This window comes from Triturus cristatus, chromosome 4_1 (assembly GCF_964204655.1).
Source record: "Triturus cristatus chromosome 4_1, aTriCri1.1, whole genome shotgun sequence".
NCBI lineage: Eukaryota > Metazoa > Chordata > Amphibia > Caudata > Salamandridae > Triturus > Triturus cristatus.
In genome coordinates, this window is record NC_140585.1 from 564,825,352 (window position 1) to 564,852,163 (window position 26,812).

Here is a 26,812-nt window from a genome sequence, read left to right on the forward strand (position 1 = left end):
TTCAACAGCTGTAGTAATTGACCAGGATTCAGATAATTTTGATTAAGTTATTTAATGGTTACATGGATGAGGAGCCAGCCTGAAACAGCCAGCTCCAACAGACTCCCAACACAAGAATGAATCTTAACATTCCACAGTTACTAAGCATAGCATTGGCTTCTTAAAGAGGACACAACATACAATGTAATATTGATAATACAACCTAATATATAAACACACTTAGTTACTACAACAGGCAACATTCATACTGAGAAAGATAGAGCTGTCCTGGTCGTGTTTTCAGCACCAACGCACTTAGGGGCATATTATCAAGGTCCGGCGTTAAAATTATCGCCGCTTTATCGGCAGAAAACTGCCTCTAAAGCGGCGATAATTGTCTTGATAATATACCGATGTGAATTCCCTAAGAAGCCCATGTTCTGGTGTCAACATGGCCTTCTATGGGAATTCACATCGGCATATTATCAAGCCCGCTTTCGCCGCTTTAGCGGCAGTTTTCTGCCGATAAAGCGGCGATAATTTTAACGCTGGACCTTGATAATATGCCCCTTAGATTATTCACAGCTCATTCACCTCCAGTGAGTTGCCGCCCTACTCTTTACTTTTGTGTCATGCTCCTGACACGTCAGAAGGAGTCACTTGAGTCCGAAGTTCCCTTTCTCTCCATGGCTTGGACAGGTCAGCATGCAGTAGTGAGGAGACCACAAGGTGGAAGGAAGAATTACCCTGAAAAAAGAGTGCACATCTTTGGAACGATTCACTTACGCACAACACCAGGATAACCATCAGGACACTGCAGGAAACTGGTAGAAAGCAGGACAGATGCCCATACGTTTTACCCTGGCAAGCAGCTAACCTGCCTTGGACCCTGGGCAGGGCCAGCAGCAACTAAATGTTGTACTGTTAGTTGAAATGCTCAGAATCAGTGCTGGCAAATAATGTCTAGAGGTTAGGCGCACGTAAGACAGATTTGTGATGCTTGGAATACTGTGACATGAAATTTCAGAAAGGTATTGCGGTAACAGTAACCCATGTGCAGTAGGCTAACCCCTGATGAGTGGCATTTAGCAGAGTTGCTCCTGACGCCCAGCCTGCCCACTTGATATCCAAGTGCTTTACTGATTCACTGATGAAGAGAACATGCTGTGTCAGTGTACATAGATGATGTGAATGCTGTGTTGTACAATGATCTGTAATTTCACTGCCTAAAGAGTACAAGCCCTGGAAAAATCTTTATATTCTTGCCATAGAAAGCATATGGAGTTGCATTGAAAGTTAATTTACTTCAAGCAGTCAATCTGCCCTCTTCGTCTGTACAACAGGCAGTGCCTAGTAGCGAATAAAAGTAGCAAATAAGCATTGCAAAAATTATTGTTCTTTGGAGGCCTTATTGACTAACTCTGTTTTATATTCAAAGGCAGTCGGATGGTAAACCAATTAGAAGGAAATGACAGAAATTAAAGAAGGTGAAAAGGGCAAAGTGGGAAAGGCACATGTTCCTTAAGAGGAGGTCGGGTGCCACGGACACCTACAGCCTAACCACAAGAAAGCAAAATATGGCCCTCCTGCTCAAAAGAATCAAAACCAGACCAAAAGCCCAAACGATGCTAACAAGACAAAGATATAGGGGGTAGAAGTGTAAGAGTTTAGATAAGAGCAGATGTCCTAGGGAATAGACCAGGAGAGCAGATGGGTTGGAGACCCTTTGTACTAGGGCAGAGATAGAGGTAAAACGTGTTAAGACATAGTTATATGTAGTGATTGTAGAGTAAATGTATTGATGAATGGTAATGGGTATAGCTAAGGGTAAAATTACAATTGGGGGTAGATGTAGTATGGTGTGATGTGGATGAGATTAGAGATACTAGGAATAGACAGGCATAGAGGATCTAGCGTATAGGTAGGAGTAGAGGTGCTGGTATATAGGCGAGGGCATGAGGTACCAGGGCACAGTGATGGATAGAGGTACTAGGGTATAGCTAAGGGTAATGGCACATGGGTATATTCAGGAGTAGAGGTTATATGGTGTAAGCAGTGATAAAAGCATCACTATAGGTGAGTGTAAAGTTTGTATGGTCTAATCAGAGGTTACAGTAGTAAGGCACAGGTAGAGTTAATAGGTAAGTTGTACTAATAGACAGGATAGTATACTAGGGTATTGGCAGAAGTAATGGTACCAGCCTGTAGGTAGAAGTAGTTGGATATAAGAAGGTGTAGATGTACTAGAAACTTACTAGGGTATTGGCATAGATGACAGACCTTTCACAATAAAGGCATTTGCCAAGATGAATTCAACATTTGAAGAATAAAATGAATGTGAGCAAACAGTAGAAAAAACTTAATGGAGACAATGTCTTCATAACAGATTTACTTATCTATGTTTCTCTCCGGAATCCTTTATTTGTAATTGGGGTAGGTGATATATATATCTATAATTTATAAACTAGATGTATTTTAAAATTGCTTTATTATTTAATATGTAGTTTGTTAGTAAGCTAAAGGTCTCCATCTATAATGTGTTTTAATCAAAACGAAAGCAAGACTGCTCTAGAAATTACATAACATGGTTGCAATACTCACAAATCAAGTAAAGGGGAGGAGTGCCGTGGGCGGAAGTGTTGGTGTTTCCATGCATCCAAGCATGGATTCTCACTCATTCAAAGATTTCCTAACACTGGTAGACTTGGGAATGCATTCGAGTTGTACGCCTCCCCACCAAAGGTGCAATGAGGACAAATATCTTTAGTTATTCTCATTGTTTCCTCTTTCAATGTGTGCTGCAATGTGCAGCACACATAAGAAGAGGAAAATGCCTCCGAGGGTTGTTCTTGGGCAAAAGGTGTCGCTTTCTACTCAGAATCAATCCTGCCTACAATGCAGGCCCCCTAGAAAGGGTGCCTGTGTTTGGCACTAAGCAGCACACCATGCACCAGCCCAGGCTTTGAGCAGGAATGTGCTGTATATGTTAAATACGGCTCATTCTAACCTTGCTGCTTTGCCCTGCATGAAAATCAGATAACGCTGCCCCTAGATTCGCAAATAGGAAGGATTGTGAAATGGGCATCCCCCCTTCTATCTCTGAGCAGAATACGAATCAATGGCTTATAACCCCAACTGTGGTTCCAAACATCTTACCCTGTGGCAATCATGACAGCGGCCTCAGAGGAAGCACTTAGTAGGGCCACTGTCTGATATCCTCAATGTCTATCTATTTAAAGCGGTTATGTGGGGAGAGCACTCCGGTATTGAACCAATTTTATCAATAGTTCTCCGTTAGTAAAAACAGCGGTGCTACAGTTATGTAGGAGTTTGTCCTCTCCTACTGTGATAGAGACCAGATATTGACAGGATGAGAGCCTGTGTATAACTGTGCACTGTTCACAAAGTGTCTAATCTGACACTATACAATTTTTGAAAGCATAATGTGTTTAATTTTCAACACAGAAACAAGACATTCTCTAGAACTTTTCACAATATTTGGATGTAAAACAGCGAGTAAAGATATTGCGGTTTGTACCAAAACAAATTCATGTCATGTATGCATAAAGAACTCGGTTACATACAGGAATCATGTGTAACATTACTTCAATTTACATGTAATGAACATTTGATAATGCAACAAAATTACAACACAACAGAAATGTAAATGCCCAATGCATTTCGGAACCAGCCGGTTCCTTCGTCAGGGGCCAATCTGAAAAATAAAGAGTAAACCATTTTGCTGGTGAGTGCAATTTGCTTAGGGCTCAATCTCTAGAACTCTAATGATGAACAAGTGTGTCTCAAAAAGAGTTACCTGTTCGTGTGTGCTATTAAATGTGCTCTGAAAAAGATAAAGATGTGACCAAGTCAGCAACAACTGGGGCTGTAAGGTGTACGTGAAAGATGACAGCAGATAATTGCCAAATTCACGCTTACCTGTTTATGAGGAACCTCGTGATTCTGAAAATGTAAAGAACGAACCATGTGGGGTTAATGAAGCTAACAGAACCTGGGATGAAATAAGTGTGCTCAATTATATTGGTTCCCGAGGAGATAAAATCTTACCTCTGACGAGATGCTTTTAGGAGCTGTGTGGAGAATAAATGGAAGATATCAACAAAACGTGCCGTGTGAAATAAATGGAGCTAACGGGAATTACGATTTGTGCAGTATTCACAATTTACGAGCGTTTCCAAACAGGTAAAAATCTTACCTCTAGAAAGATGTTTAATGAGCTGCGGAGAAAGTAAAGAAAGCGAGGTTTTAGAATCAACGCGTGACCGAAGTTAACGGATAGCTCGGCCACCGCAAATACCAGTGGCGGAAACCTTACCTAAAAGGTACTTCGGGACAAGAGTAACCGACGATTCTCCTCACGGGATAGATGGGTACAAAAAGTCAAATTTGAGGATGCTATTTCAAGGTAGAAACCGGAACACAAACCGGAAGTGCTCGACATAGACAGCGGACAATTGTGGGACAGATGCAATCAGCTAAGTGTTTCTAACTAAACGGACGCACGGAAGCGCTATCTTGGAACGGAGTCAAAAGACTTCCAGGAGAATTAGCAGATACACCAGGGTTCATGAGATGCTATAGTTATAGAAATGGAAATAGTAGGAGAAGAAAAGCAAAATCCTCAGAGAAAAGTATGCATCGTTTACGATTGTAGACACGCAGTCGGAAAAGCAAGCAGAAAGTCTAAGAAGCTGACATTCCTGCCTAGAACTTGTAAACAAATTGCACAATTTCGGTTCAAAGAGAAACTGCAGTATACGAAGAACTGGGAATTCAGCCTCTACGGTTGAGCCTAAACCTCGTGTTATACGAGACGAACATATAAGGAGTGTGGGTGTAAGGCGGACACTTGTGTGTGAGTCAGGATAGATAGGTATCGGGGGAAACGAAGGGGTTACCTGTGGCTTAAAAATAGTGCGCTGGGTGGTGATAAGTGTGTATCATGGTGTAGGTATTTTAGTTGTGCTGAAGTGCTTGTCACTTGCCTGAAATATGTGAAGTCACCTAGGGCTTCTCAAGCTGGTCGATAAGCTCGTAATTAAATGAAACATGACATGTCTAACCTGTCATTAAGACCAGTTGGTGCCATGGTGTCCAAAAGTTTGATCCAAAAGATTTCCCTTTGTAGGAGTCTCAGGTGGGTATTGACTCCTTGTTGTTGCTCCACATGTTCGATTATTTGGAATCTGAGTTGTGATATAGAGTGGCATGCTTCGTGCCAGTGGGACGCCAGAGGTGAATTTTTGCTCTGAGTTCTGATGCGACTTTTGTGTTCTGTAAGTCGTGTTTTCATTTTCCTTTGGGTTTTTCCAATATATAGTTTACCGCACGGGCATTTAATCCCGTAGATTACATTTGTGGTGTTGCAATCACTGGTGTGTCGGAGCAGAACATCCTTGCCCGTGGTGGGATGTTTTAAGATATTTCCTGGGATGATGTTATTACAATGCGAACAGTTTTGACATTTCAAAGTTCCTTTGTTGGTGCGGATGATGTGGGGTTTCTTCGTAGAAGATATTAGTTCACGAAGATTTTGACCCCTAGTGTAGGCATGCAGAGGCAATTCGCGGAAGATGTTATTGAAATCCGTTTCGTTGGATAGTAGTTCCCAGCGTTTATTAATGATTCTTTTGATAGCAGTGGAACTGGTCGAGTATTTAGATAAAAACACTATGTTTGATTTGTTTGTTTTTCTGACAGATGTGAGTAATTCTCCACGTGATTTTGCCATCGCTCTTTGTGCACAAGAATCAATAATAGTGAGAGGGTACCCCCGTTCCTGGTATTTTTCTTTGTATTCATTAATCTTAGCTGTACTGTCAGATGTGTCTGAGCAGATACGTTTGATCCGAATGAACTGGGAGTAAGGTAGATTGTTGATGAGGTTATTGGGGTGGAAGCTGGAGAATTGTAGCGCATTGTTGCGATCTGTGGGTTTGGTCTAGACTGTAGTGGTTAATCCATGTCCATCTGAATTTTTGTTGATGGTGACGTCAAGATATTGGATGGTCTGTGTGTCGATTTTGTGGGTGAATTGAATCCTGGGATTGTGGGAATTTAGAGTGGTTATCATTTGTTCGAGGAGTTGCTGTGAGTTAGTCCAAACCAAAAAGATGTCATCAATGTATCGGCAGTATGTGTAGATGTTTGACCACCACTGGGGAATGTCCATGATATACTCCTGTTCGAACATAGCCATGAAGATGTTGGCGTACGATGGGGCCCCCGGAAAACCCATAGAGGTTCCCGAGAGTTGAGCGTAGAATCGTTCGTTCCATTTGAAGTAGCTGTGATGAAGGCAAAAGTGTAGTAGTTGTAAAATGAAAACTTTTTCTGTGTCAATGTCTTCGCGTTGGAGAAGGGCCCATTCAACTGCCTACATACCTGTGGAGTGAGGAATAGAAGTGTAGAGAGCCACCACGTCGATGGTGCACAATAGCCAGGTGGATTGGATTTTGGGTTGAATCAGCTCAAGTTTCTTGAGGAAGTCTGTGGTATCCTTGGTGTATGACCACCAGTTCTGCACAAACTTTTGCAGGTAATGATCCAGATATTTGCCCACGGTGTCAAAAATTGAACCGCATCCTGAAACAATAGGTCTGAAAGGTGGTTGCTGTAAATTTTTATGTATTTTAGGTAACATGTAGAGATGAGGTCTGCGCGGATCTGGTGTAGTGAGGAACTGTCTGGTCTGTTCATCGATCCACCCTAAATCATATGCTTTTTTCAGGATGTCTTGTAAGATGGTGTCAAGTTGTGATGTTGGATCGGTTTGTAATGGTAAATATATAGATTGATCATTCACGTGATTGTTGACTTGTTGTAAGTAGAACTCTGTGTCCATTATGACAATTGCTCCTCCCTTGTCAGCGGGTTGGATGGTGATGTCTGGGTTATTTGCAAGGGTTCTCAGTGTGATTCTTTCTTTATTCGTCAGGTTCTGGTGTGTGTTCGAGCGAAGAGTCAAATTTTGTATGTCCTTTTTGACCATGATCTCAAATGTGTCCAGCATCTTGTGGGACACTGGGGCTTGGAAAGTACTGCGAGGCTTAAATTTCGTCAGTTTACCGGTTTCTGGGGTTGCATCTGTGGCCACAATGTTAGAAAAATAGTGACGTAAGCGTAATGTCCGCATAAACTTGTACAGTGCAACATCAATTTCCAATTGGTTAGCATGACTGGTTGGAACAAAAGACAAGCCTCTATTCAAAACTGCTTTTTGGTGGGGTGTGATGTTAACTGATGAAATATTTATAATCAGGGAATGTTCTTCCCGCTGCGTAGCGATTTTCCTGCCCTTTCCTCGCCTGGTCTTGTTGTTGCACTTTGTGTCTCTGGTTGTAAGGCTGGTGGTATTCCTTGGTCCGGGGCCGGGGACAAAAAAGACACCGAGCTCGTTTTATCGGCTTGTTCAGTAGCATCCTTGGTTGGAGTTTGTAAGTTAGAGGACGAGGTTCCCGGCTGCACTGGTATTCTAGATGTAGAAATGTCCTTATCTGAGACCAAACTTTCCTCTGATGAATGCGTGTTTGGTTTACGAGGTTCAAATCTTTTGCGTGCATATATTTCGGCCCAGGTGTAAACCTCGTTTAACTTGTAGTCGATAGTGTCTCTTTTGTACTTCCTTAGTTTCCCCTCTTGTAATTCTCTACTGTACTTGTCTAGTTTTATGTTCAAGCCCTCTAGATTAATTCTCCAAGTGTCATGTTCTAACCTAGTCTGAAGTTCCTCTTTCAGTGTGTTAATTTCTTGTTCGAGATCCTTGATGGTTTTGGAGAGCTCCTCGATGATAAGAAGAATCAGGTCAAGGGAGCATTTGTTGAGGATTGAGAACCATTTGTTCATGAAGGTGGGGTTCAGGTGGAAACGGAATAGCATGGGTCTTATTGAAAGTCGTAGTCCTCTGGGGATCCGTTTGGCTTTGTGATACTGTACTAGTGTGGAAGCATGAAGTTGTTGGTTGAGTTGACGTCTGGTTAGATATTCAAGTTGCTTGAGTTGTTGCGAGATCGAGCCACTGTGTGTGTCCATGTTTTTTGCTTCCTGAATTAAGGAATAAATTTCAGATGCTTGATCTGTGGTATAAACCAAAGTAGTTGCTCTGTTGTCTGTTATGTTCGTTATGGATTCAAACGACATTTTTAGTTCGGGTGGGTGCTTCTCCTTGGTGGACAAAAAAACTGGTGAAACAGCGGTTATGTGGGGAGAGCACTCCGGTATTGAACCAATTTTATCAATAGTTCTCCGTTAGTAAAAACAGCGGTGCTACAGTTATGTAGGAGTTTGTCCTCTCCTACTGTGATAGAGACCAGATATTGACAGGATGAGAGCCTGTGTATAACTGTGCACTGTTCACAAAGTGTCTAATCTGACACTATACAATTTTTGAAAGCATAATGTGTTTAATTTTCAACACAGAAACAAGACATTCTCTAGAACTTTTCACAATATTTGGATGTAAAACAGCGAGTAAAGATATTGCGGTTTGTACCAAAACAAATTCATGTCATGTATGCATAAAGAACTCGGTTACATACAGGAATCATGTGTAACATTACTTCAATTTACATGTAATGAACATTTGATAATGCAACAAAATTACAACACAACAGAAATGTAAATGCCCAATGCATTTCGGAACCAGCCGGTTCCTTCGTCAGGGGCCAATCTGAAAAATAAAGAGTAAACCATTTTGCTGGTGAGTGCAATTTGCTTAGGGCTCAATCTCTAGAACTCTAATGATGAACAAGCGTGTCTCAAAAAGAGTTACCTGTTCGTGTGTGCTATTAAATGTGCTCTGAAAAAGATAAAGATGTGACCAAGTCAGCAACAACTGGGGCTGTAAGGTGTACGTGAAAGATGACAGCAGATAATTGCCAAATCCATGCTTACCTGTTTATGAGGAACCTCGTGATTCTGAAAATGTAAAGAACGAACCATGTGGGGTTAATGAAGCTAACAGAACCTGGGATGAAATAAGTGTGCTCAATTATATTGGTTCCCGAGGAGATAAAATCTTACCTCTGACGAGATGCTTTTAGGAGCTGTGTGGAGAATAAATGGAAGATATCAACAAAACGTGCCGTGTGAAATAAATGGAGCTAACGGGAATTACGATTTGTGCAGTATTCACAATTTACGAGCGTTTCCAAACAGGTAAAAATCTTACCTCTAGAAAGATGTTTAATGAGCTGCGGAGAAAGTAAAGAAAGCGAGGTTTTAGAATCAACGCGTGACCGAAGTTAACGGATAGCTCGGCCACCGCAAATACCAGTGGCGGAAACCTTACCTAAAAGGTACTTCGGGACAAGAGTAACCGACGATTCTCCTCACGGGATAGATGGGTACAAAAAGTCAAATTTGAGGATGCTATTTCAAGGTAGAAACCGGAACACAAACCGGAAGTGCTCGACATAGACAGCGGACAATTGGGGACAGATGCAATCAGCTAAGTGTTTCAAACTAAACGGACGCACGGAAGCGCCATCTTGGAACGGAGTCAAAAGACTTCCAGGAGAATTAGCAGATACACCAGGGTTCATGAGATGCTATAGTTATAGAAATGGAAATAGTAGGAGAAGAAAAGCAAAATCCTCAGAGAAAAGTATGCATCGTTTACGATTGTAGACACGCAGTCGGAAAAGCAAGCAGAAAGTCTAAGAAGCTGACATTCCTGCCTAGAACTTGTAAACAAATTGCACAATTTCGGTTCAAAGAGAAACTGCAGTATACGAAGAACTGGGAATTCAGCCTCTACGGTTGAGACTAAACCTCGTGTTATACGAGACGAACATATAAGGAGTGTGGGTGTAAGGCGGACACTTGTGTGTGAGTCAGGATAGATAGGTATCGGGGGAAACGAAGGGGTTACCTGTGGCTTAAAAATAGTGCGCTGGGTGGTGATAAGTGTGTATCATGGTGTAGGTATTTTAGTTGTGCTGAAGTGCTTGTCACTTGCCTGAAATATGTGAAGTCACCTAGGGCTTCTCAAGCTGGTCGATAAGCTCGTAATTAAATGAAACATGACATGTCTAACCTGTCATTAAGACCAGTTGGTGCCATGGTGTCCAAAAGTTTGATCCAAAAGATCTCCCTTTGTAGGAGTCTCAGGTGGGTATTGACTCCTTGTTGTTGCTCCACATGTTCGATTATTTGGAATCTGAGTTGTGATATAGAGTGGCATGCTTCGTGCCAGTGGGACGCCGGAGGTGACGGGGGTACCCTCTCACTATTATTGATTCTTGTGCACAAAGAGCGATGGCAAAATCACGTGGAGAATTACTCACATCTGTCAGAAAAACAAACAAATCAAACATAGTGTTTTTATCTAAATACTCGACCAGTTCCACTGCTATCAAAAGAATCATTAATAAACGCTGGGAACTACTATCCAACGAAACGGATTTCAATAACATCTTCCGCGAATTGCCTCTGCATGCCTACACTAGGGGTCAAAATCTTCGTGAACTAATATCTTCTACGAAGAAACCCCACATCATCCGCACCAACAAAGGAACTTTGAAATGTCAAAACTGTTCGCATTGTAATAACATCATCCCAGGAAATATCTTAAAACATCCCACCACGGGCAAGGATGTTCTGCTCCGACACACCAGTGATTGCAACACCACAAATGTAATCTACGGGATTAAATGCCCGTGCGGTAAACTATATATTGGAAAAACCCAACGGAAAATGAAAACACGACTTACAGAACACAAAAGTCGCATCAGAACTCAGAGCAAAAATTCACCTCTGGCGTCCCACTGGCACGAAGCATGCCACTCTATATCACAACTCAGATTCCAAATAATCGAACATGTGGAGCAACAACAAGGAGTCAATACCCACCTGAGACTCCTACAAAGGGAGATCTTTTGGATCAAACTTTTGGGCACCATGGCACCAACTGGTCTTAATGACAGGTTAGACATGTCATGTTTCATTTAATTACGAGCTTATCGACCAGCTTGAGAAGCCCTAGGTGACTTCACATATTTCAGGCAAGTGACAAGCACTTCAGCACAACTAAAATACCTACACCATGATACACACTTATCACCACCCAGCGCACTCTTTTTAAGCCACAGGTAACCCCTTTGTTTCCCCCAATACCTATCTATCCTGACTCACACACAAGTGTCCGCCTTACACCCACACTCCTTATATGTTCGTCTCGTATAACACAAGGTTTAGTCTCAACCGTAGAGGCTGAATTCCCAGTTCTTCGTATACTGCAGTTTCTCTTTGAACCGAAATTGTGCAATTTGTTTACAAGTTCTAGGCAGGAATGTCAGCTTCTTAGACTTTCTGCTTGCTTTTCCGACTGCGTGTCTACAATCGTAAACGATGCATACTTTTCTCTGAGGATTTTGCTTTTCTTCTCCTACTATTTCCATTTCTATAACTATAGCATCTCATGAACCCTGGTGTATCTGCTAATTCTCCTGGAAGTCTTTTGACTCCGTTCCAAGATGTCGCTTCCGTGCGTCCGTTTAGTTAGAAACACTTAGCTGATTGCATCTGTCCCCAATTGTCCGCTGTCTATGTCGAGCACTTCCGGTTTGTGTTCCGGTTTCTACCTTGAAATAGCATCCTCAAATTTGACTTTTTGTACCCATCTATCCCGTGAGGAGAATCATCGGTTACTCTTGTCCCGAAGTACCTTTTAGGTAAGGTTTCCGCCACTGGTATTTGCGGTGGCCGAGCTATCCGTTAACTTCGGTCACGCGTTGATTCTAATACCTCGCTTTCTTTACTTTCTCCGCAGCTCATTAAACATCTTTCTAGAGGTAAGATTTTTACCTGTTTGGAAACGCTCGTAAATTGTGAATACTGCACAAATCGTAATTCCCGTTAGCTCCATTTATTTCACACGGCACGTTTTGTTGATATCTTCCATTTATTCTCCACACAGCTCCTAAAAGCATCTCGTCAGAGGTAAGATTTTATCTCCTCAGGAACCAATATAATTGAGCACACTTATTTCATCCCAGGTTCTGTTAGCTTCATTAACCCCACATGGTTCGTTCTTTACATTTTCAGAATCACAAGGTTCCTCATAAACAGGTAAGCGTGAATTTGGCAATTATCTGCTGTCATCTTTCACATACACCTTACAGCCCCAGTTGTTGCTGACTTGGTCACATCTTTATCTTTTTCAGAGCACATTTAATAGCACACACGAACAGGTAACTCTTTTTGAGACACGCTTGTTCATCATTAGAGTTCTAGAGATTGAGCCCTAAGCAAATTGCACTCACCAGCAAAATGGTTTACTCTTTATTTTTCAGATTGGCCCCTGACGAAGGAACCGGCTGGTTCGGAAATGCATTGGGCATTTACATTTCTGTTGTGTTGTAATTTTGTTGCATTATCAAATGTTCATTACATGTAAATTGAAGTAATGTTACACATGATTCCTCTATGTAACCGAGTTCTTTATGCATACATGACATGAATTTGTTTTGGTACAAACCGCAATATCTTTACTCGCTGTTTTACATCCAAATATTGTGAAAAGTTCTAGAGAATGTCTTGTTTCTGTGTTGAAAATTAAACACATTATGCTTTCAAAAATTTTATAGTGTCAGATTAGACACTTTGTGAACAGTGCACAGTTATACACAGGCTCTCATCCTGTCAATATCTGGTCTCTATCACAGTAGGAGAGGACAAACTCCTACATAACTGTAGCACCGCTGTTTTTACTAACGGAGAACTATTGATAAAATTGGTTCAATACCGGAGTGCTCTCCCCACATAACCGCTGTTTCACCAGTTTTTTTGTCCACCAAGGAGAAGCACCCACCCGAACTAAAAATGTCGTTTGAATCCATAACGAACATAACAGACAACAGAGCAACTACTTTGGTTTATACCACAGATCAAGCATCTGAAATGTATTCCTTAATTCAGGAAGTAAAAAACATGGACACACACAGTGGCTCCATCTCGCAACAACTCAAGCAACTTGAATATCTAACCAGACGTCAACTCAACCAACAACTTCATGCTTCCACACTAGTACAGTATCACAAAGCCAAACGGATCCCCAGAGGACTACGACTTTCAATAAGACCCATGCTATTCCGTTTCCACCTGAACCCCACCTTCATGAACAAATGGTTCTCAATCCTCAACAAATGCTCCCTTGACCTGATTCTTCTTATCATCGAGGAGCTCTCCAAAACCATCAAGGATCTCGAACAAGAAATTAACACACTGAAAGAGGAACTTCAGACTAGGTTAGAACATGACACTTGGAGAATTAATCTAGAGGGCTTGAACATAAAACTAGACAAGTACAGTAGAGAATTACAAGAGGGGAAACTAAGGAAGTACAAAAGAGACACTATCGACTACAAGTTAAACGAGGTTTACACCTGGGCCGAAATATATGCACGCAAAAGATTTGAACCTCGTAAACCAAACACGCATTCATCAGAGGAAAGTTTGGTCTCAGATAAGGACATTGCTACATCTAGAATACCAGTGCAGCCGGGAACCTCGTCCTCTAACTTACAAACTCCAACCAAGGATGCTACTGAACAAGCCGATAAAACGAGCTCGGTGTCTTTTTTGTCCCAGGCCCCGGACCAAGGAATACCACCAGCCTTACAACCAGAGACACAAAGTGCAACAACAAGACCAGGCGAGGAAAGGGCAGGAAAATCGCTACGCAGCGGGAAGAACATTCCCTGATTATAAATATTTCATCAGTTAACATCACACCCCACCAAAAAGCAGTTTTGAATAGAGGCTTGTCTTTTGTTCCAACCAGTCATGCTAACCAATTGGAAATTGATGTTGCACTGTACAAGTTTATGCGGACATTACGCTTACGTCACTATTTTTCTAACATTGTGGCCACAGATGCAACCCCAGAAACCGGTAAACTGACGAAATTTAGCCTTACAGTACTTTCCAAGCCCCAGTGTCCCACAAGATGCTGGACACATTTGAGATCATGGTCAAAAAGGACATACAAAATTTGACTCTTCGCTCGAACACACACCAGAACCTGACGAATAAAGAAAGAATCACACTGAGAACCCTTGCAAATAACCCAGACATCACCATCCAACCCGCTGACAAGGGAGGAGCAATTGTCATAATGGACACAGAGTTCTACTTACAACAAGTCAACAATCACGTGAATGATCAATCTATATATTTACCATTACAAACCGATCCAACATCACAACTTGACACCATCTTACAAGACATCCTGAAAAAAGCATATGATTTAGGGTGGATTGATGAACAGACCAGACAGTTCCTCACCACACCAGATCCGCGCAGACCTCATCTCTACATGTTACCTAAAATACATAAAAATTTACAGCAACCACCTTTCAGACCTATTGTTTCAGGATGCGGTTCAATTTTTGACACCGTGGGCAAATATCTGGATCATTACCTGCAAAAGTTTGTGCAGAACTGGTGGTCATACACCAAGGATACCACAGACTTCCTCAAGAAACTTGAGCTGATTCAACCCAACATCCAATCCACCTGGCTATTGTGCACCATCGACGTGGTGGCTCTCTACACTTCTATTCCTCACTCCACAGGTATGGAGGCAGTTGAATGGGCCCTTCTCCAACGCGAAGACATTGACACAGAAAAAGTTTTCATTTTACAACTACTACACTTTTGCCTTCATCACAGCTACTTCAAATGGAACGAACGATTCTACGCTCAACTCTCGGGAACCTCTATGGGTTTTCCGGGGGCCCCATCGTACGCCAACATCTTCATGGCTATGTTCGAACAGGAGTATATCATGGACATTCCCCAGTGGTGGTCAAACATCTACACATACTGCCGATACATTGATGACATCTTTTTGGTTTGGACTAACTCACAGCAACTCCTCGAACAAATGATAACCACTCTAAATTCCCACAATCCCAGGATTCAATTCACCCACAAAATCGACACACAGACCATCCAATATCTTGACGTCACCATCAACAAAAATTCAGATGGACATGGACTAACCACTACAGTCTATACCAAACCCACAGATCGCAACAATGCGCTACAATTCTCCAGCTTCCACCCCAATAACCTCATCAACAATCTACCTTACTCCCAGTTCATTCGGATCAAACGTATCTGCTCGGACACATCTGACAGTACAGCTAAGATTAATGAATACAAAGAAAAATACCAGGAACGGGGGTACCCTCTCACTATTATTGATTCTTGTGCACAAAGAGCGATGGCAAAATCACGTGGAGAATTACTCACATCTGTCAGAAAAATAAACAAATCAAACATAGTGTTTTTATCTAAATACTCGACCAGTTCCACTGCTATCAAAAGAATCATTAATAAACGCTGGGAACTACTATCCAACGAAACGGATTTCAATAACATCTTCCGCGAATTGCCTCTGCATGCCTACACTAGGGGTCAAAATCTTCGTGAACTAATATCTTCTACGAAGAAACCCCACATCATCCGCACCAACAAAGGAACTTTGAAATGTCAAAACTGTTCGCATTGTAATAACATCATCCCAGGAAATATCTTAAAACATCCCACCACGGGCAAGGATGTTCTGCTCCGACACACCAGTGATTGCAACACCACAAATGTAATCTACGGGATTAAATGCCCGTGCGGTAAACTATATATTGGAAAAACCCAACGGAAAATGAAAACACGACTTACAGAACACAAAAGTCGCATCAGAACTCAGAGCAAAAATTCACCTCTGGCGTCCCACTGGCACGAAGCATGCCACTCTATATCACAACTCAGATTCCAAATAATCGAACATGTGGAGCAACAACAAGGAGTCAATACCCACCTGAGACTCCTACAAAGGGAGATCTTTTGGATCAAACTTTTGGGCACCATGGCACCAACTGGTCTTAATGACAGGTTAGACATGTCATGTTTCATTTAATTACGAGCTTATCGACCAGCTTGAGAAGCCCTAGGTGACTTCACATATTTCAGGCAAGTGACAAGCACTTCAGCACAACTAAAATACCTACACCATGATACACACTTATCACCACCCAGCGCACTATTTTTAAGCCACAGGTAACCCCTTCGTTTCCCCCGATACCTATCTATCCTGACTCACACACAAGTGTCCGCCTTACACCCACACTCCTTATATGTTCGTCTCGTATAACACGAGGTTTAGGCTCAACCGTAGAGGCTGAATTCCCAGTTCTTCGTATACTGCAGTTTCTCTTTGAACCGAAATTGTGCAATTTGTTTACAAGTTCTAGGCAGGAATGTCAGCTTCTTAGACTTTCTGCTTGCTTTTCCGACTGCGTGTCTACAATCGTAAACGATGCATACTTTTCTCTGAGGATTTTGCTTTTCTTCTCCTACTATTTCCATTTCTATAACTATAGCATCTCATGAACCCTGGTGTATCTGCTAATTCTCCTGGAAGTCTTTTGACTCCGTTCCATGATGGCGCTTCCGTGCGTCCGTTTAGTTAGAAACACTTAGCTGATTGCATCTGTCCCCAATTGTCCGCTGTCTATGTCGAGCACTTCCGGTTTGTGTTCCGGTTTCTACCTTGAAATAGCATCCTCAAATTTGACTTTTTGTACCCATCTATCCCGTGAGGAGAATCGTCGGTTACTCTTGTCCCGAAGTACCTTTTAGGTAAGGTTTCCGCCACTGGTATTTGCGGTGGCCGAGCTATCCGTTAACTTCGGTCACGCGTTGATTCTAAAACCTCGCTTTCTTTACTTTCTCCGCAGCTCATTAAACATCTTTCTAGAGGTAAGATTTTTACCTGTTTGGAAACGCTCGTAAATTGTGAATACTGCACAAATCGTAATTCCCGTTAGCTCCATTTATTTCACACGGCACGTTTTGTTGATATCTTCCATTTATTCTCCACACAGCTCCTAAAAGCATCTCGTCAGAGGTAAGATTTTATCTCCTCGGGAACCAATATAATTGAGCACACTTATTTCATCCCAGGTTCTGTTAGCTTCATTAACCCCACATGGTTCGTTCTTTACATTTTCAGAATCACGAGGTTCCTCATAAACAGGTAAGCGTGAATTTGGCAATTATCTGCTGTCATCTTTCACGTACACCTTACAGCCCCAGTTGTTGCTGACTTGGTCACATCTTTATCTTTTTCAGAGCACATTTAATAGCACACACGAACAGGTAACTCTTTTTGAGACACGCTTGTTCATCATTAGAGTTCTAGAGATTGAGCCCTAAGCAAATTGCACTCACCAGCAAAATGGTTTACTCTTTATTTTTCAGATTGGCCCCTGACGAAGGAACCGGCTGGTTCCGAAATGCATTGGGCATTTACATTTCTGTTGTGTTGTAATTTTTTGCATTATCAAATGTTCATTACATGTAAATTGAAGTAATGTTACACATGATTCCTGTATGTAACCGAGTTCTTTATGCATACATGACATGAATTTGTTTTGGTACAAACCGCAATATCTTTACTCGCTGTTTTACATCCAAATATTGTGAAAAGTTCTAGAGAATGTCTTGTTTCTGTGTTGAAAATTAAACACATTATGCTTTCAAAAATTGTATAGTGTCAGATTAGACACTTTGTGAACAGTGCACAGTTATACACAGGCTCTCATCCTGTCAATATCTGGTATCTATTTAAAGCAGCACCAGCCCCTTAATGACATTGACTGCCTTTAAAGAAACAAGCACTGGCTTTACCTATCGGATGGGGGTGCGTGTGGGAATAACAGGAGGGGAGGATGTCTGTTAATGTGTGGTTAATATAGGGTGGAAGAACAGTTCTGGGTTAGACTAAATGGCAGCAAGGCCAAGTCGATTAATAAGTACCAAGTTGAGTGCCAATGCTGCACAAGGCTTTTGCCTACTCTTATTTTGACTGTGTGTTGAATTAAACAATCACATAGTAGACTCCTTTTTCGGTCAGATTTAATCAAAGAGGTAACTCAATTACATCATATTTTTCTTTTACATTTTTCAACAACTCATGATCTCTTCATAAAAAAACCACACCGTGTTTTGAACAATAATTTTGTGACACAATATAAGAACAAATTTATAAGATTTCGACACCTTCCAAAAAACAATTTTAAACAAAAAGACATTCAGCTCTTCAACATTCATACCCATACACACCCATTCATATTCTTCAATAAATATACAAAACTAAGTGAACACTGTGTCAAATGACACGTGAAGGCCATCCAGAAAGGTTATTTATACTTTCGTTGCCTATACTCTTTCTTTTCTTGAAAATAGATTTTTAAGATGAACGATTGGCCTTTGCTCGTAAGGTCTACGCGTTTCGGAACCCGTATCTTGTTGGGAACCTCATCAGGACCAATGTGCTGAAATAAATGAACAGAAAATTGTTTACCCAATGTCCTATCTCTTAAAAACTGAGGTGGTTGCGCTATATTTAGTGTTCTCACCTGCACATTCGATGCAGTCAATGCCTCACAGGGGACGTGTTTAGCCGTCTACCTCGAACTGTTGAGCCCGAATTATTCTGTCAAACCAAACAATGTACAAGATGTAATCAAATCTGGCCTACCTTAACATGCAACAACAGATAAAACTCTCTCTACGTCAGAAGTCAGTCTGTCAAACTAATATGGCGCTTACTTGAAGTGTGCGTCAAGGTGAGAGAATCTCGGGGGTCTTTGTTAGTTCTTTCCGACTCCTCGGTGTGACTTATAGTCTTGGCACCGGCCGTTTGTTTTAAAAAAATCACTCCAAAGTTTGCCGGTCGTATTCGTACCGCTGTGTGTCAAAAAGAAAGCGGAACTCATAAACATGGATTCTTGGTTGTTATTTGTGTCTGCAGCAATGCTGGTGGTTCGAATCTCACCTTAATGTAACGAATTTCCCGCGTCTCGTTGGGATTCTGTGGCTTCGCTGCTCTGCTCGGTGTCCGTTCTCGTGAAGGAGTATTCATGAATGATTGGCGCGTTACGTGAAGACGTAACGTCAGTCTGAGTGCTTCTGGGAAATGTAGTTCTTATGAGCTGGTGGCCTCTTTTTTTGTTTTTTTGTACAACAAAACTTTGTTTTGTCCGACAAAAGGAGGACGGTGATATTTTGTATGGATCGCTGAAGAATTCTTTTTTATAAATTGCAAATTACCAATTGGATTCCTCTTGTTATGACAGGTCAATTATTTAGTTTTTGAAAAGGTTGAAGTGTATTATTTGCCAGGCGGATGAACATGGCACATCTGAGCTGTGACCAATCAGGCCCGAAGCTGTGGCAGGTGACCCTCACAGTTCTTTGGGTTCAGTTTGTCTTTATATTTAATATCTTGATTATGTAAACTTACATACTCGGTGGAGATTCCCGGAAGGTCTTATAGATGTCATAGTGATTTGAATCAGCGCTTTAGAGTATGTCATCTAGTCGTTGTCACCTTCCTTCCTGATCTCTAATTCTATAGGTTGAAAATTTCGGAGAGTTCGTTTAGTCCGTCAACTGACGTGTTGAATTTGATGATCAACATTGCTTCCCGTCTCAATAGTTTTGAGTCCAGGTCCCCACCTCTTGCGTCCTTTTCGACTTTGGAAATGATGGTCCATCTCAGCTCTCTTTCTGTATGGTTTTTCGAGGACCAGTGATTGACAAGTGGTGCATTAGCAATGTGTTTGCGAATTCTTGATTTGTGTTGTTGGATCCTCTGTCTGATTTCTTGATTGGTCTTACCGATGTACAACTTCATGCATGGGCATAGTATTCCATATACCACGAATTTCGATTTGCAATTTGAAAACGTTACATGTTTCCAGTTGATGCCATTGTGTGAGAAAAAATCACCCTCGATGGTTGACTCGCAGCATGTGCAGGTGCCACATTTGTGGTGCCCTTGTATGGGAGGTAAGCTGAGGAAGCTTCTGATTGTAGCATTTTTGGTTCTGGGCATGGCTGCCCGTACAATTTGGTTGGCGATACTTTTGTCCTTTTTGAAGGCAAATAGAGGAGTTTCTTTTAGTAACGGATGCGTTGGCATCAACTGGAAACATGTAACGTTTTCAAATTGCAAATCGAAATTCGTGGTATATGGAATACTATGCCCATGCATGAAGTTGTACATCGGTAAGACCAATCAAGAAATCAGACAGAGGATCCAACAACACAAATCAAGAATTCGCAAACACATTGCTAATGCACCACTTGTCAATCACTGGTCCTCGAAAAACCATACAGAAAGAGAGCTGAGATGGACCATCATTTCCAAAGTCGAAAAGGACGCGAGAGGTGGGGACCTGGACTCAAAACTATTGAGACGGGAAGCAATGTTGATCATCAAATTCAACACGTCAGTTGACGGACTAAACGAACTCTCCGAAATTTTCAACCTATAGAATTAGAGATCAGGAAGGAAGGTGACAACGACTAGATGACATACTCTAAAGCGCTGATTCAAATCACTATGACATCTATAAGACCTTCCGGGAATCTCCACCGAGTATGTAAGTTTACATAATCAAGATATAAAGACAAACTGAACCCAAAGAACTGTGAGGGTCACCTGCCACAGCTTCGGGCCTGATTGGTCACAGCTCAGATGTGCCATGTTCATCCGCCTGGCAAATAATACACTTCAACCTTTTCAAAAACTAAATAATTGACCTGTCATAACAAGAGGAATCCAATTGGTAATTTGCAATTTATAAAAAAGAATTCTTCAGCGATCCATACAAAATATCACCGTCCTCCTTTTGTCGGACAAAACAAAGTTTTGTTGTACAAAAAAACAAAAAAAGAGGCCACCAGCTCATAAGAACTACATTTCCCAGAAGCACTCAGACTGACGTTACGTCTTCACGTAACGCGCCAATCATTCATGAATACTCCTTCACGAGAACGGACACCGAGCAGAGCAGCGAAGCCACAGAATCCCAACGAGACGCGGGAAATTCGTTACATTAAGGTGAGATTCGAACCACCAGCATTGCTGCAGATACAAATAACAACCAAGAATCCATGTTTATGAGTTCCGCTTTCTTTTTGACACACAGCGGTACGAATACGACCGGCAAACTTTGGAGTGATTTTTTTAAAACAAACGGCCGGTGCCAAGACTATAAGTCACACCGAGGAGTCGGAAAGAACTAACAAAGACCCCCGAGATTCTCTCACCTTGACGCACACTTCAAGTAAGCGCCATATTAGTTTGACAGACTGACTTCTGACGTAGAGAGAGTTTTATCTGTTGTTGCATGTTAAGGTAGGCCAGATTTGATTACATCTTGTACATTGTTTGGTTTGACAGAATAATTCGGGCTCAACAGTTCGAGGTAGACGGCTAAACACGTCCCCTGTGAGGCATTGACTGCATCGAAGTTGCAGGTGAGAACACTAAATATAGCGCAACCACCTCAGTTTTTAAGAGATAGGACATTGGGTAAACAATTTTCTGTTCATTTATTTCAGCACATTGGTCCTGATGAGGTTCCCAACAAGATACGGGTTCCGAAACGCGTAGACCTTACGAGCAAAGGCCAATCGTTCATCTTAAAAATCTATTTTCAAGAAAAGAAAGAGTATAGGCAACGAAAGTATAAATAACCTTTCTGGATGGCCTTCACGTGTCATTTGACACAGTGTTCACTTAGTTTTGTATATTTATTGAAGAATATGAATGGGTGTGTATGGGTATGAATGTTGAAGAGCTGAATGTCTTTTTGTTTAAAATTGTTTTTTGGAAGGTGTCGAAATCTTATAAATTTGTTCTTATATTGTGTCACAAAATTATTGTTCAAAACACGGTGTGGTTTTTTTATGAAGAGATCATGAGTTGTTGAAAAATGTAAAAGAAAAATATGATGTAATTGAGTTACCTCTTTGATTAAATCTGACCGAAAAAGGAGTCTACTATGTGATTGTTTAATTCAACACACAGTCAAAATAAGAGTAGGCAAAAGCCTTGTGCAGCATTGGCACTCAACTTGGTACTTGTTAATATAGGGTGGCACCAAAAAAGTAAATGAGAATGTTTTTGTGCAATCTTGTCTCTAAATTCTCTGAATCAATACAGCTAGCTCATGGATAAATGGAGGAGTCACATAAATCTGGATTCAATGTGATCTGATGCAGGCACTAAGGCCATCAAGCTATTTTACCCAGGTATGGAATGAAAACAGAGGGAGAATTCGGATGCAGTGGCAGGGGGCTTCTTTTTTAATTTGGTCTTTTGTCCATTGCAGTACAGCAAAAGGCTCTAACAAACTGTTCTGAATCGGATGGGAAGAGAGGAAGAAAGAAAGACTGCTTTTCTGTAATTACAATTACACTTAAAATGCATCATGATTATGCTTTTTTCCCACCGGTCAGCACATCCACCCCGTACCTCTCCTGCATAAGACAAAACAGATGGCTCCAGCTTCTCACTTGCTCAACACTTTGGAATGTATGGCCCAGTTAGGGTAAACTCCAAGAAAAAAACAAGAGGTTTTCAGGCTTTACAGTAGGGGTGGGCGGAATTTGCGTAGTCGCGCTACGCAGAAATCCCTCAACCACGCAGAATTGGTTGTTCGTGATGCTTTTTTCCTGTTCGTGAACGCTGCTTGTGTGCTCGGGGGAAATATCTCGCGAACACGCATTTTGAGAACGCACGGAACCAAATTTACCACCCAGGCCTACTTTACAGACAACAAACAAACACAAAAAGCACCAAATAATTAAAATAGCTTTAAAAAGCCTAACATGTGGCAACCAGAATGAAAAGTAATAGCTTTAAAAAGCCTTACAGATGTTGGTAGAAATAAAGCTTTACCGTTGACACACAAACACAGAAGGAAAATACATAATTGCATACAGAAAGCAAATAAAGTTGACACGGTGCATACAAAAATTAAAGAAATATTAATAAATAGCTTTGAAAAGCAGTTACCTACAAAGAGGTTTTAAAACTATACAGATGACACATGACCAAGGCTATGCTTCCAGAAACACTTGCAGAAAGCAAAAAAAGAATAGTGCCAAAAATGAACCTACAAGCAAAAAAGTATAATTCAACAAGTAATTGGGCTATGCTCTGTAAAAGGGAACAGCGCATGAAAAAGAGGGACATTTGCAAGAGAATGACCCCATACAAGCAAGGATTTACAAATTGTGCTCGAAATAACAAATGAAGATTTAAAAAGACATGGGTGGGGTGTAAGACCGCAGAGTGTATATAATATGTGTCAAAGAAAAGTATCCCATTTGGAAGTCCAGATGCAGGGGTGGAGGTCTGTGATCCCTTGCAGCAACTAAATACCTGCATTACCATCCACTCACCGGGATCCCAAACTGAGACCTGCCCACTGAATATTAATTTGTCAGATCATTACGCAACCCCCTGCGAATCGTAAATTTTCTTAATTATCTATTAGTACATAATTTGGTTAAAAAAAAGCAGATTACAGCCACAATCTGTGTGTAATTTGCAATCAGTTTTTGCAAATTTTATTTCTATACATGAGGCACTATATCTTTTGCAAAATAATAACGTTATTACAAAGGAAACTTTGCCAATTGCAAAATACAAACTATGTTATTAAAATGTTAAAGGAAGAACTAGAAATAATTCAGGTCTTACATGATATCCTTCTTCAAAATCTAGTGGATTTGCAGATGTCCTCGAGACCACACCATTTGTGGAGTCCACAGAAAAGAATTCCCCATCCGGTAACGGAGCAGAAGTTTCACTTTGCAATGTATACTGCAGAGAAAAAAATGCACTGTCATTTTTGTGTGCAGTTGAGCTCGTAACACTATGTAATTACAGAAGAATGAAGATTTGAGTGTAATACATTTCCTTTTACAATAGTATAAAGTAGAAGAAAAGTTATGCAGCAAGATGATTTTGACAGGGATAAAATTATTTTACGTTATGAAGCTATAGCACTGTAGTCTGTAATTGTCAGCTTTTAGCATGCTATAGTAAATACAGGCTTAGCCTCTTCCAAAGTATTGTTTAATAGGTCCAATTTGAATTAAATTCATTGCCACAAACACCAGAAGTCAGGCATTAGCCAAGACTTTTCTTAAAAAAAAATCTCATATATATATATATTCACTGAAAAAACCGTAGGTTTCACACACGTTATAGTTAGGAATTATCATTTACAAAACCTTGCAAATTCACTTAAAAAACCATAGGTTTCACACATGTTATAGTTAGCTGTACATTTCACTCGTAAAAAAACCAATGAAATTCCACGTTATAGTTAGATCAGGTAACTATAACTTGCGCGCCCACAATAAACTGCTGATGACGTCACATAGTACATCACTCATGACATGGTCAGTGACATCCCTCATGACATCAATGATGACATCTGAAATTACACATTGTGGATTGCGGTCGCGCAAGTTATAGTTAGTTCCTCTAAAACCAGCTGAACTACGAATTCCGATTTACTCACGTGTTATCAGGAGAGAACCCAGTGCTGCATCTTTTAGCCCAGCACTGACCCTGAAAAGTAATTCTAAGCATACTTACCAGTAACTTGTATTTCCTTCCATAGGAATCCATTGTGTGGTTTTCAGCAGAAAAGTTTCTAAGTGTCCATTTTTGAAACGTACAAATATTCCTCTAAAATCAGTCGAACTACGAATTCCGATTTACTCACCTGTTATCAGGAGAGAACCCAGGGCTGCATCTTTTAGCCTAGCACTGACACTGAAAAGTAATTCTAAGCGTACTTATCAGTAACTTCCATTTCCTTCCATAGGAATCCATTGTGTGGTTTTCACCAGAAAAGTTTCTGTGTCCAATTTTGAAACATACAAATATTCCTCTAAAACCAGCTGAACTATGAATTCCGATTTACTCACGTGTTATCAGGAGAGAACCCAGTGCTGCATCTTTTAGCCCAGCACTGACCCTGAAAAGTAATTCTAAGCGTACTTACCAGTAACTTGTATTTCCTTCCATAGGAATCCATTGTGTGGTTTTCAGCAGAAATGTTTCTAAGTGTCCATTTTTGAAACGTACAAATATTCCTCTAAAATCAGTCGAACTACGAATTCCGATTTACTCACCTGTTATCAGGAGAGAACCCAGGGCTGCATCTTTTAGCCTAGCACTGACACTGAAAAGTAATTCTAAGCGTACTTATCAGTAACTTCTATTTCCTTCCATAGGAATCCATTGTGTGGTTTTCACCAGAAAAGTTTCTGTGTCCAATTTTGAAACATACAAATATTCCTCTAAAATCAGCCGAAGTACAAATTTCGATTTACTCACCTGTTATCAGGAGAGAACCCAGTGCTGCATCTTTTAGCCCAGCACTGGCCCTGAAAAGTAATTCTAAGCATACTTACCAGTAACTTGTATTTCCTTCCATAGGAATCCATTGTGTGGTTTTCAGCAGAAAATTTTCGAAGTGTCCATTTTTGAAACGTACAAATATTCCTCTAAAATCAGCCGAACTACGAATTCCAATTTACTCACCTGTTATCAGGAGAGAAACCAGTGCTGCATCTTTTAGCCCAGCACTGACCCTGAAAAGTAATTCTAAGCGTACTTACCAGTAACTTGTATTTCCTTTCATAGGAATCCATTGTGTGGTTTTCACCAGAAAAGTTTCTAAGTGTCTATTTTCACAAACTAAAAATATTCCTAAAAAATCGTCTGTATGACTTAAACACATTCTTTCAACTGTTTACAGGAGGTCGGCCAGTGCTGGATCCAGGATCCACCACTGAGTAAGAAAAAGTAACGATAACACTACTTACCTGCTAAGTGAATTTTCTGCCATAGGATAACATTGGTGATTCTATGTGTTAACTTTTAAAATACAATAATATTCCTTAAAAATAACTACTGTAACCAAAACGCTTTTACTCAACTGTTTACAGGGGATGTCCAAGGAGTGAATCTATGATCCAGTCCTGTGGTTAGAAAAGTAATCCATAAAGTAACTAATTGCATTTAACTAGAAATTCACATTGAGCTCAATGTTGCTTTGTGTTTGAAATTGTGTTGCCCATTGCAACAACTTGCCTATTTGCCAAGTATTTAAACTAAAGTAATTCATTCTGAGGAAGTATATTTTGTATTGTAATGAATAATGTAATTATAATGTAATTAAAAAAATATATCTAGAAATAAATAGTTTAAAAAATGTAGTAAATAGGTATCAAAAAAATCAGTATAACAATTAATACATTAAAAATTGTCATTTACAAAACCTTTGAAATTCACTGAAAAAACCATAGATTTCAGGCCTGATAAAGTTAGGAATTAGCATTTAAAAAACCTTTGAAATTCACAGAAAAAACCATAGGTTTCAAGCCTGATATAGTTAGGAAGTAGCATTTAAAAAAACCTTAGAAATTCACTGAAAAAACAATAGGTTTTAGGGGTGTTATAGTTAGCTGGACATTTCACTCGAACAAAACCATTGAAATTCCTCCGATATAGTTAGTTGCACTAACTACATCTCGTGCGCCCGCAATCCACTGCTGATGATATCACATATTACATCATTCATGACATGGTCAGTGATATCACTGATGACATCTCAAATGACATCACTGATGACATCACTGATGGCATCATCCACGTGACAATCAGATACACCTCATCATACACTAGTATAACCTTTCATCACTCACTGTAAAATACAGAGTGCCAGATTTAAAACCATTGACACACCAATACAAGTTTCTAAACACCCACTCAGTGATTCCTAGATTTATACACACATCAATCAATCAATCAATCAATCACATTTATAAAGCGCGCTACTCACCCGCGAGGGTCTCAAGGCGCTGGGGGGGTTGGGGGAGGGGTGCCGCTACTGCTCGAAAAGTGAGGTCTTGAGGTGCCTCC

At 40.7% G+C, this 26,812-nt stretch overlaps 1 protein-coding gene across 1 annotated transcript in view; it reads right to left on the reverse strand.

The window, feature by feature from the left end:
* LOC146855235 (cadherin-related family member 4-like) overlaps positions 1 to 26,812 on the reverse strand; it is a 767,858-nt gene that overhangs the window by 530,793 nt on the left and 210,253 nt on the right. Inside the window, exon 5 of the mRNA XM_085650585.1 lies at positions 23,570 to 23,692. Within this exon, the coding sequence (XP_085506711.1) occupies positions 23,570 to 23,692 (123 nt within the window). The remainder of the gene's footprint in view (positions 1 to 23,569; positions 23,693 to 26,812) is intronic.